The sequence below is a fragment of the Equus caballus genome, chromosome 3 (assembly GCF_041296265.1).
Source record: "Equus caballus isolate H_3958 breed thoroughbred chromosome 3, TB-T2T, whole genome shotgun sequence".
Classification (NCBI taxonomy): domain Eukaryota; kingdom Metazoa; phylum Chordata; class Mammalia; order Perissodactyla; family Equidae; genus Equus; species Equus caballus.
Genome location: NC_091686.1, coordinates 59,519,298 through 59,532,206, shown reverse-complemented (window position 1 = coordinate 59,532,206; position 12,909 = coordinate 59,519,298). Strand labels below are relative to the sequence as shown.

Here is a 12,909-nt window from a genome sequence, read left to right as displayed (position 1 = left end):
TATAGGCAATGTTGTACAGCAGATCTCAGGTAAAATTTTTAAAAAATTCAAGCATAGCATACATAGACAAGAGTGTAAAATTATAAATGTACAACTTGATGAATTTCCCATAGTGAACTTACTCATGTACCTCTCATCTACATGAAGAAATAGAACATTGCAGGCCCCCTCTAAGTCACTGCAGGATGAGGACATATATTTTTGTTAATTCCACACTAGATTTAATTTTAAAATTCCCCGTAGAAACAGCACTAAAGGAGATTTCTATTTCATGATACTGCTGCTACCTGATGACTTATGTTTTGGGGTTAGTTAGGCTTATGACTGGATGAGATTCTACCTCAAACAGACTAATTCAAACAAAATTTCCATAAGACAGGGTGTTTTCAATTCTGAGCTTCTGACTTTTGGACTATAGCCCATTGGTAGGTTAAGGGTCAAGTTCTGTCTATAAGCCTATTATATCTACTTTTGGTCTGGAGAGGACCCTGATTTTCTCTAATTGCTGACCTAGAACGCATGCTTTACAACTGGAGGATGGAAAAACTAGTGTGATTTATAAATGGACAGTTATTCCAAGAGAGTCCACTCAGCTAATTTAGAGTTAATTATATTTGAGATGGTTTTAACTTCGGCCTCCATTTCTTTTAACAGGCCTTTCATAGTTGGTATTATTTATGTACCAGTGGCTTGCTAAAGGCACAGGGGCACAGGACAGCTTGTGTAATAAATCTCTTGCATTAGAAAGAGATGGTTGTTCTAATTTTATTTTCATCCAAGCATAGACCTTGTCAGGTTGGCCAAGCATTTAGTATAAGGACGAAGTTCAAATATTTATGGCTTTACTTTTTTAAAGCTGACTTGTGAAACCTAAGGCAATACTTCCTAGAATCAGGGTTTTCCACTTTAAGCACTGTGGTCGCTCCAAAGGCTCAGGATTGCTTTATTAATAATAATTGAGTTGCCTTAAGACAATAAAAACCAGTATAAAAATTGTGTCTGTGCTAGTTAAATCTAATATGTATTTATATCTATATTTTGAAGACTTTCGGTCTACTTATGAACGTTTCTTGGTGCCAAAAGAAGTATTTCCTCTCTTTCTAACCTGTACTTTGATGGCTAATACACAGTGAGTGTCCCCTTTATATTGATTGAATTGAGTATTTTTTTTTCTATTAGAAGTTTATACTTAAGGTGAATTGAATCAGGAATCTGACCTTCAATAATCAATATATTTCAGGAAGGAAGTAGCATTATATGTTCAGTAGTGCTTCTTTTGACAGCTGATTTACAGTACCCATTTTCAGACTTTGTGTGCTTTATTAAAGAGCTCTTAAGCTGGTACCGGCTCTCTCACAATAGAGATCTTCATCTTAGGAACAACTGTCAGTTCCATGTCACTTTTTTTTGGGGTTATAGCACATGTGTTGCCACCACCTAGTTTAATAAATCAAACTTCATGGAAATGATGAAATTCTCCTGTGTATCCCTCCCAGATTCCATCCCTCTGCCAACACCTGAAACTACTGCTCTGATTTTGATGTTTATTATTTTTATGTGTATTTTCATACTTCCCCTTTACATGTGTGTATCCTGAAACAATATGTAGCATTTATTAAGGTTTTGCATTATTCAGCTCTATAAAAACATCACCTTCCACATATCATTCCAAGTTGTTTGTTTTGATGTTTGTGAATTATCAAAGTTGGTAAGTGTTCTACTTAATTTCTTTTAACTCCTGTGTAGTATACACTGTATATATCCATCTTTTAAAAAAAAATGAGCTGCCTTTTATTATTAATTAGTTAACTTTTTATTGAGGTATAATTGACATATAACATAACAAAATATACCTATACAGTTTCAGATATACAACATAATGATTTGATATTTGTATATAGTGCTGTTTATCCATGTACTTAATGAACCTTTAGATTGATTCCACTATTGCAAACAATGTGGCAAAATGTTCTTATGTGTGTCTACTTGTGCACAATTTTATAAGAATTTCTCTAGAGTACAAGGGAAAAGCTCTTACTTAAGGTGAAATGCCAAATAATAAATGTGGAAGGCATCAATGAGTGAGAAAATACTATTTTAAAAGACACATAGCACCAATTTATTCAGGCAAGAATCATCAGTGGATGCTAATACCATTGGCTGAAAGTTTGAGAAACAGGTTATTTCCGTGGTCTCAAAGAATCTCTCCTTTATAGATACTTATAGGCAATAAGTATCTACTTATTAATCAAAAAGAGAAAAACCATAACTTTATAGTGGAGAAACTGGTAAACACTAACTACCTTAAACCAAATGATCAAAGTTAAACATTATCAATCATGGGACTGATTGATATCACGTGCCTCCTGATATGATGCACTGAGAAGGATACAACATCACTTACATAGAATTCTTGCCAAAAGTGTACAGCCTCCTCTGATTGTGAAGAGACATCAGACTAACCCAAATCAAAAGACATTCTACAAAATAAATGGCTTGTGCTCTTAAAAAAAGTCAATATCTTGTTTTCTTGAAAAACAAAGCAAGACTGAGGAACCTTTCCATATTAAGGGAGACTAAAGAGACTTGACCTGTAAATGTAGTGAATCATCCTGGTTTGATTCAGGGACCAGAAATAAATGCTGTGAAGGATATTATTGAGATAATTGTCAAAATTTGAATAAGTTCTGTAGATTATATACTGCTGTTGCAGTAATGTCAATTACTGACATATTCCTGATTTTGGTAATTGTTCTGTGGTTAATTAAGTGAAGCTCCATGTTCTAAGGAAATCAATGCTGAAATATTGGAGGGTAAAGGGTATGATATCTGTAACTTATTCTCAACTGACTCAAAAAAAATCTTTTTATACATATAAAGATAAAACAATAAAGCAAATTTGTCAAAATGTTGGCAGTTAGTAAATCTGGGTGAAGTGAACTATGGTTGCATCTTTTCTGTATATTTGAAATTATTAAACAAAAATCTTCCTAAAGTATACCTGGGAGTGGGATCGCTGGGTCTTGGGCTATGAATATATTTAAATTTACCAGACAGTGCCAAGTTTTTTCCAGTGTGGTTGTACTGGTTACATTCCTATTGTCCCACATCTTCACCAACAATTGAAATTATTCGATTTAATATTTTTATCAGTCTTCGTGGGTATGAAATAGTATCTTGTGGTTTTAGTTTGCATTCCTCTGATTATTGTGAAGCTGAACATCTTTTAAATGTTTAGTCGTTAAGTCTTACTCTTTTTATGAATTGCTTGCCATATTCTTATCCAAATATTTTACTGGCTTCTTTGACTCTTTCCTATTCATTTTTTGTGTGTCTTAATGTATTCTTGAAATTGACCCTTTATCAATTAGATGCATTGCACTTACCCACGTACTTTTGAAAGAGGCTTAAGAAAAATATAAAATTGAGTTATATATTACTTGAGTTACACAGAATAAAATAGGTCAGGGGGCAGAGAAACTTGCACATCAAGTGTGTAGGGGCTGGGGGGCTGGCTTCTGTTCACAGATCTCTTCTCTCCTGGCTTACTTAAATAATATGAGGCAGCTTGAACTTGCTTTCTTATCTTTGGGATCTCTGCAAAAGGTTACTTTTAGAAGGGCTGTCCACTGTCTCCACGGTGTTTCATTCAAAGATTTGCTGAATAACTTGTTCTTTCCTCCTCTTCCAGACTTAAAAAAGCCCTGCGTCTTGAAAAATAATGAAACTCTTGCCCTGCTAGATATTGCCCAGGGCCTGGGTTGAGTAATCTGCTCTGAGTGGCATTGCAGTGCCTACAGAGCCGGAGGGTAATGCAGTGGGGACCCCATCTTGGTGCATCCTCTGATGCTAATTAAACCCTCCACAGAGATGGTGAAGAAAGGTGAAACCACTTAGACATGACTACTGAAAAAGATAATCTAACGCTCCTTCAAGAATTTACTTTATTGCTCTAATTCTCAAGGTGATTAGGTAGTAACTTCGCATGTGAAAAAAAACAAACACCACCAAAAAACCCCCCAAAACTGAAATCAGAAAACTTTAGCCTTAGGAAACTAACTCTGCCCCCCAACCCCCTACCTCCACCCCCATTTCATAAAGGAGGACACCAAGTTAGATGACTTCTCTATTACCCACAGTCATAGAGCTGAGGTTGTCTTAAACAGAACTTGGCCTTGGACTCCAGGTCCTCTTCACTTTCTACTTTAGTGTATTATGCTGACATTCCTGCAAAAAACTGATATGTTCCAGATCCTTCTGTGGGTGTACACACAAGTTCTCCAGAGGATAGATAATATAGCACTCTCCGCTTTCCTCATTGATTTCCTAGTAAACTGGAAAGTGAGAAAATCAAAGAGCTTCTTTCGGGGGAATTTAACATCTTAATCTCCACCTCAAAAGAAAAGCCTTTTCTAATGTAGGCAGTAAATTCCTTTGTGATGCACCCCAGAAGGACAGGAGAATAGTCATATCACTGTGTATATAGCTACTCTTTATTCTTGGAAGATCTTCTCATTTATTATTCTTTTTTAGTAGTTAGAGCTGGGTGACAGTAGTCATTTTTCAATTTATAAAAATTTATTCTACTTTAAAGATCTTTGAATTATTTTCTTTGTGGAAAATACAATAACAGTATAAAGAGGAAAATCGAATCCTTTTGCCCAGAGATAACCAGTAAATGTTTCTTCTTGACGTTTGTCCTATGCGTATATATATATATATATATATCTCATAGAGTTGGATTAAACTATAGTTTTAGATCCTGCTTTTTTTTCCCTTAACATTAGAGTATTTAGGGGCTGGCCCCGTGGCCGAGTGGTTAAGTCACATGCTCCGCTGCAGGTGGCCCAGTGTTTCGTTGGTTCGAATCCTGGGCGCGGAGATGGCACTGCTCATCAAACCACGCTGAGGCAGCGTCCCACATGCCACAACTAGAAGGACCCACAATGAAGAATATACAACTATGTACCGGGGGGCTTTGGGGAGAAAAAGGAAAAAAAATAAAATCTTAAAAAAAAAAGAATATTTATTAATGAGTGCCTTGTATCTCATTACCTGGATCGATTATAATGGAAAATGTTATAGTGAACACTTTCCTACATTTCTGATTATTTTCTTATGACAGATTCCTAGAACTGGAATTATTGAATCATCAGCAAAACTATTTTTAGTCTCTGCATGCCAAACCTGTTTTGACAGAGTTTCTGCCTGTTCCACACTCATACAAGTTGAGCGTGAGAGTCCCTGTATTATTTCTATCACTGAACTTTATCATTAAACAAAACAGTCGCTGATTTGATCACGTAAACAGGCCAATCTTTGTCTAATTCACATTTCCTTGATTACTAGTAAAAAGGTTTTGATATATTTATTAACTATGTTGCTTCTATGAATTCAGTTCATGAACTTTGCTTACTTTTCTGCAGGAGCCTGTGTTTTTTATTAGTTAATTTTCACATATTAAAAAATCAACTTTTTGCCATTTGTGGTAAATATCTTCTGCCATTTTGCTTGCTTTTTGACTTTATGGTTTTTATAAGGGTAGAACAGAAATCTTTATTTGTGCACAGTCTAGATCTATACTTAGGGAGAGTTTGTTTCTGTGTGTTCCTTTGCTAATGGTGTGTTGTGAGGCAATGCAAGCAAGAGGGTTACTGAGGAGCTAAATTCCTCCGAAATGAATTAAAATCATTGGGTGGAGGCCATTTCATGCAAACTCAGTGGTGTCACGTCTTTTCCCACTGCAATTGCTTATCTTTTATTTCTGAAATCTGCTCCATGTTGCCCATGAAATTTATTTGCTTGTCTTCTTCACAAAGTTGCCCCTTTGCTCAGTTGTTCTTCTGTCCTATGGCGTTTTCTCATGTCCTGATGCTTTCTTTTAAGGTATTATCCAAAGAGATGAGTCACCCATGGAGAAAGGGCTCTCTGGTCTGCGAGGAAGGGACTTTGAGCTGTCTGACGTGTTTTATTTCTCCAAGAAGGGATTGGAAGCCATTGTGGAAGATGAAGTGACCCAGAGGTTCTCCTCAGAGGAGCTAGTGTCATGGAATCTCCTCACAAGGACCAATATAAATTTCCAGTACATCAGTCTGCGGCTCACCATGGTGTGGGTGCTGGGCGTCATAGTACGCTACTGTGTCCTCCTACCTCTGAGGTACGTCTCCTGCCTGGTAATTTGATGGTGTAATTGGTTCAGCTTCCTTTTTTAGTCATGTACGTAATGGCCACATGAGAGTGCTATGGTACTAATCCTATCCCTTGCCACTTGGATAACACCACCAAATGTGACCTCCACAGGAACATAGTAAGTATCTGTTCTCACATTTTTTTCCCAAATGAAGGTATGTATTCAGAATCCAATAGATATCCATCTGGATCCACGTTGCTCTTTCAGTCATAGATAATTTGAGGATGGATACAAAAGGGAAGTTAGGAAAAAGGAGGAGAGAGAGAATTTACAGTTTCGCTTTCACCTGTGTGTCAGTCAAGCTATAACTGCCTGTCCTTGCTGGTCAGTAGCAGTTCAGAGCTGCTGCACAGGATATATTACACGGGAAGAGATTGCTCAAGTGTACGCAAAGGCAGATTTCTGTTTTCTTTCTGTTTTCTTGAGCTCACGTTGCCAGCGTCTAGATGTTGGGGCATGGTATGTCTTTTGGGATCATTTCAGCTGTGACAACAAAGTGAAATTCAGGGTTTCACATACACTTTTGTCTGAATCTTAAGCCAGTGTTCCCAAAGTGGGGTTCGTATACTCTGAGGATGCACAAGACTATCCATCCATTGATGTGCAGGAAGAAAGTATTTAAACTTCTATTTATAGAAGTTTCTAGTCAATTTATAATTACAGCTTCCATTTATTCTGTTTTTATTCTTAAAAATAAATGAAACTTTCCTAAAGTTGAGTGTACAGATTAGCTCTCACATCTTCACTCGGTCCATGGGTCAGCCACTGAATCCAAGGCAACCTGCTGGAGAGTGAGGATTTTACGACACGGAATACTTGCAACGCCCTCATTTGTTGGTTAGCTTTCACCTGCTGTGGGTGCCCAGCAAATGGTGTTATGACTGTATTATCTAGTTTAAACTAAAGTTCACGAAATAGGTAAGTGACATAAAAGATTCTTGCAAAGAAACAACAGATTTAAGATCCTCCAGTAGTGAAAGTGCCCAAGAATGAGAAGAAAAGGCAGAATTGAGACTCCTTCTCTTAGTTCATACCCTTCCGTGTGAAAAGCTTGCTTTGTAAATGCTTTTTAAAGGAAGCAGTTGCTATAAAATGAACATTTAAAAAACAGATTGTGCTAAAATTGACTGTGTTGGTGGTTGCACAACTCTGTGTATATCCCCAGAGCCAGTGAATTGTATACTTCAAATGGGTGAATTGTGTGATATGTGAATTATATCTCAGTAAAGCTCTTAAAAAAAAGTTTGTGGCTGAAAACTTGTATCATCCATGCGAACTCTTATCTTGGCTCACTTAATCTGGGAAACAGAATTTTTTGGCCTATCAAATAAGAATTTTCCATAGTTTTAAACCCAAATGTTAAACATGTTAAAATGTAACCTTTTCTGATTTAATGTGTAAGAACAAGTGATTCTCACAAGGGCAAGAGGGCAAAACGTTATTTTAAGCTTTTGCATAATTGATGGATGAAATTACACAATGATTTAGTTATTGCATCAGAGACTGACGTGAAAATATGGCATCTAAAGAAAACTGAATGTGATCTTCAAATTGCTGTGTCAAAAGTGTTAAACCAAAACGTTAACAAGGTTTAATACCTTACCGAGGTGTTTATAAGGAAGCCCTGTTTATTTTGAAAGATTTTATTTTTTATTTTTTTTTCCTTTTTTCTCCCCAAAGCCCCTAGTACATAGTTGTATATTCGTTGTAGGTCCTTCTAGTTGTGGCATGTGGGATGCCGCCTCAGTGTGGCCTGATGAGCAGTGCCATGTCCGCGCCCAGGATACGAACCAACGAAACACTGGGCCGCCTGCAGCGAAGCATGCGAACTTAACCACTCGGCCACGGGGCCAGCCCCTGAAAGATTTTAAATCTCAGCTTTTTCTTTTTGAGTAATTCTTTTTACATTTCTGAAAATGACTATTTTCTTTTTGGAGTGATTGGAATGTATATGAAAAGTACTTTTCAAAAATGAGAAAGCATGTATATGGAGATTAGAGGTGTTGGCAGTCACCGTGTTTGCTAACTTCTGAGTTATCTTGAACATACAAAGGGACACCAGTTAGATTTGCATTAGAGGATTCCTACCTGGAAATATGATGTGTTCTTATTATGAAAGAGTCTTTAACTTTCTTGCCATTTGCTATAAATTTTAAATTCCTTTGAGAAAAATTTGAACTATACCCTTTTGTACCTCCATGATTAAAAAACACAGAAAAACAGGTTATTTTCAGACCTTTGCAAGATATGTCCTTTTACAACCATACCACGCCACACCAAAGCATCTTGAACAAAATAAGTACTTTCAACCTGAAATGACTCCTTTATACAATATAAAGCTTTTTTCATATATTATGCAAGAAGCTAATATGTATGCATTTAAAAAAAATTAAAATAATTCAGAAAAGCAGAAGGGCAAGACTTTTTTTTCTTTTTGAGGAAGATTAGCCCTGAGCTAACATCTGCTGCCAATCCTCCTCTTTTTGCTGAGGAAGCCTGACCCTGAGCTAACACCCATGCCCATCTTCCTCTACTTTATATGTGGGATGCCTACCACAGCATGGCTTGCCAAGCGGTGCCATGTCCACACCCAGGATCTGAACCAGCGAACCCTGGGCCACTGAGAAGCGGAACGTGCGAACTTAACCACTGTGCCACCGGGCGGCCCCAGGGCAAAACTTTTAATTTATTCCTTTCACTCACTAGCCCACTTAACCCTTTGATAATTTCATAGATTGAACTTGGCAGTTTTGTGAACAGATTTCCAGGCCTTCTCTGTGCGTCTATAGACTAGTTATGTGCTTGCTGTTATTGTGAACATGGTATCATACTTATATAGTATTTTGAAACATACTTGCTTTTTGCCCCCCTCAAAATGTACCAAGGACTATTCTTCCATGTCAGAATCTATAGATTTACCCATTCTTTTAAATGGCCGCATCATATTCCATGGCATGGATGCTCCATACCTTATTTATAATTTCATTATTTATGAACTTTTAGATTCTTTCCCTTTTCCCCTATTATTTAACTGACTTTTGCATTACCTTTTCTTTTCTTTGTCAGGGTTACTTTGGCTTTCATTGGCATCAGTTTGTTGGTTATGGGAACTACACTGGTCGGGCAGCTGCCGGACAGCAGGTGAGCGGTTTCCTTCCACCCAGATGTAAATAACATGGTCCCTCTCCTTAGCTGTGTCCACAGAGAGAATGTTTGTTTGATTCCTGTGTATTGCACCAATTTATGGCCTCAACACACTTACTAAGGTCCTGCTTATTTCATATTCATGTTTGATTTTCTATCATACTTTCATATAAATTGTAAGAAGTTGTTTTTTTCAAGGAGGAAATGAAGAGGAGAAAGAAAATGGATGGAGGAACTCAAGGAAGGCAGGAGTCCTATAGTTGTCAAGCTCATAAGGCTGAGACCAAAGAAGCTTCAGCTTATTTTGGTCAGAAATTTATCGTGATGATCTAATAGGATGGGAGCTATTTTCCACTAGAGTTTTGTCCTAAATGCCTCAGTGAGACTATAAGAATTGAGCTGGGCTTGTGTTTCGGAACACAGTATGCTGCTGTGAAGGGGCACATTGAAGCTTTCATTGTCATTTTTCTTAGGAGTGCCCAGAACTGCACAATAAAGTGATTTCTCTTTTCTTCAGCCTCAAAAGCTGGCTGAGTGAACTGGTCCACCTGACTTGCTGCCGGATCTGTGTGCGATCCCTCTCCGGTACCATTCATTATCATAACAAGTGAGTGTCTGCTGGCTTGTGCCTGCCTTTCTCTAGGTAAATCCAGCATGTGATTGACAGGAGAGCCTTGCAGGTGGGTGGGAGGAAGCAGGTGAGGTAAGAGTACTTCTAGTGGGTTCATCCCTGCCGGTTAGAGTGTCACAGACGTAACAATGCACAAAAACGCTTTCAAAAAGCAATCTGTTCGCAGTAACAAATCTGTAACGATGCTTCAGCATTGGCATCGATGGTGTGCACGCCAGGCCTGTGCTTCTCCTGGTCATCCCTATGAGGCGGGTGCTGTTATCCCATTTTATGGGTGAAGCGATGGAAGCTCTGGGATTGGTTATCTGGGGTCACATAGCTAGGAAGTGGCAGGGTCAGGGTTTGAGCTGGGTCTGGCTGACTGAGAAGATGGAGAAGCTGACAGGCCGGTAGTGTGGTGGAAGGAGGACTAGCCTGGGAGCCCGGAGGCCTGGTTTCTAGTCTCAATCCTGCCACTTCTAAAATTCCATAGCTGAACCTTGAAACAGAGCACTGCTTTCGGCTTCCCTCAACACTGATCGCAGAGCATAAAGGTAGCCCAGTGAAGGTATTAGCTGAGTGAGAGTAATTTTGGTTGTTTTGAATTATTTTTCTTTTAACCCAATTTTTTTTTTTTTTTTTTTTTAACATTTAACACATTGTTTTAAAACTTCTAGGACAAGCTTCTCTTTTTTACTGACTGGATCTTTCTGTCTCATTTCTAGAAGGGAAACATTTTGTCATATGGCTTTACCATATGTTACCAACATAAAAGGCCTCCTACATTTCTAAAATTATATGATTTTGTGATTGGGCTGTGAGTTTTGGGGTGAGGGGTAGAAGAAAATGCTTTGCTGGAAGTGTGATCAGAGGAGATACCTTCTATAGAAAAGGTGCTTCATGACATAGAGAGGAGTTAATGACTTCGTATAGAATTTTTCCAGTTTTAAGGAAAATGCGCTAAAGTTGTTATGCATTTGATTCTCTCTCTGCTCTGGATAGGCCCAAACAGAACTACTTTGCTTCCATAGTGTCAAATACTGGTTGAACCTCTAGGTCAGAGGTCAGCAAACTAAACTATGGGCCTAGAGGCCAATGGTATCCTGCCATCTGTTTATTGTAAATAGAGTTTTATTGGAACAAAGCCACTTTCATTCATTTACATATTGTTTGTGGCTGCCTTTGTACCCAAATAGCAGAGTACAGCAGAGTCCAATAGTTTTGATAAGGGTTGGCTGGCTTGTAAAGCCTAGTATTTACTATCTGGTCTATGACTGGAAAAATTTGCCAACCTCTGCTTTAGGGGGATAGGAGGGAAGAAACTATAGTACATTTACTCTGTCGATCACCATGAAGCCCTTAAAAGTGACGCTTATGAAGATTGAAATAATATGAAAATACTTATGATAAAATAGGTGAAACTTACATATCACAAAATTTATTAATTAAAGTTAGGGATCTTTGTAATTCAGTATAGTATTTTAAAATTGTCTTTTCATCATAAAAGGAAAATATGATCATTACAAAAAAACAACATAAATATATGTAAAGGGAAAGTCCTCGTTCCTTCTCCTGTACCCTTCTCCTACTTCCATCATACTGCCTAGAGATAACCTTTTTAAGATGGGCCTGCGTACTTTGAAACTTTATTTTATCTTATTTTTTTTTGAGGAAGATTAGCCCTGAGCTAACGTCCCCCACCAATCCTCCTCTTTGTGCTGAGGAAGATTGGCTGTAAGCTAACATCTGTGCCCATCTTCCTCTACTTTTTATACGTGGGACGCCTGCCCCAGCACAGCTTGACGAGCGGTGCATAGGTCTGCACCTGGGAATCAAATCGGCAAAACCCTGGCCACTGAAGTGGAGCATGTGAACCTAACTGCTACGCCACCAGGCGAGCCCCTCAAAACTTACAGGATGAATGTCTACATGCTATTCTGCAAATTAGTGGCCGTTTTTCAAGGTTTGGCATTTACCATTCTTTGCAATTGCAGGCAGTACAGACCCCAGAAGGGAGGCATTTGTGTTGCCAATCACACCTCCCCGATAGATGTTTTTATCTTGACAACGGATGGATGCTATGCCATGGTAAGAGCAACTCACTGAGATTTCAAGTAGTTGCATGTTTTGTGGATTGCACAGACTTTTAATTTATTTTGGCACAAATTATAAAGTGAGTTTTGTATTAGAAAGTGACTGGGTTATCCTACTGTAGCTGTGTGAGTTATGTAATATATTTACATGAGGAATAGATAGTGCAAGAAAAAGAAAGGCCATAGCCATTCTATTTAGAGTGGTAAAAATACTAGCTTACGAGATGTAGACGTATGGAACTGGACAGGACTTTATAAAGTTGCTTCCACCTTGCTTCTAAAATCCCTTTTAGAGCGCAACGTTTAACAACACTTTGAGACATTAAAGTCTTCCTCCTTCGAGCTGCACAAATCCCTTCCCAGGCAGTTAGTTCTGTCTTCCTTCAGCAAGTTGTATGCAATTAAAAAAAATCTGGCTCTTTGATGAAGATCAACCAAGAAAGGCAAGTATTTATACCACATCAGCTGTCTCAGTTTTTGCCTACAGCCCCAAAAGAAAAGTGAAGAAAGGAAAGGAAAACCCAACAACAAACCACAAAGCCCACTGTAAAATCAAACACCTCAAAAGACCTTATGGTGGGATGAACCCCATTCTGACATATTTTCAGATCTCTGTTTTCTATCGCCCCTAAGAACTGGGCAAGATTTCTTGCATCTCCTTTATGTATGTCAAGTAAATTTTGGAGGATAATCAAAGATGTCCTTTCCTACATGGTGGTAAATAGGACCTAAGGTGGTGTGTGGAATAGAATGAGGGAAAGGAGTCCTGGGGGATCTTCTTTTCATATCTTATGGTGGTGGCTGGGGTTTCAGAGAGAGAAGATGGATTTTATTTCACTGTCAGCTGCCGTGACTGACAGTCAGGGTCAGGT

The 12,909-nt window shown here is 38.3% G+C and overlaps 1 protein-coding gene across 7 annotated transcripts in view; it reads left to right on the top strand.

Moving 5' to 3' along the window:
* GPAT3 (glycerol-3-phosphate acyltransferase 3) overlaps nt 1–12,909 on the top strand; it is a 54,282-nt gene that overhangs the window by 30,609 nt on the left and 10,764 nt on the right. For 4 of the 7 annotated variants that reach the window (XM_070262316.1, XM_005608661.4, XM_070262315.1 and 1 more), the window contains exons 4-7: nt 5,887–6,157; nt 9,257–9,331; nt 9,852–9,941; nt 11,939–12,032. In XM_070262316.1, coding sequence (XP_070118417.1) covers nt 5,887–6,157; nt 9,257–9,331; nt 9,852–9,941; nt 11,939–12,032 — 530 coding nt within the window. The remainder of the gene's footprint in view (nt 1–5,886; nt 6,158–9,256; nt 9,332–9,851; nt 9,942–11,938; nt 12,033–12,909) is intronic. The other 3 variants (XM_070262319.1, XM_070262318.1, XM_070262317.1) reach the window with 1 other exon arrangement.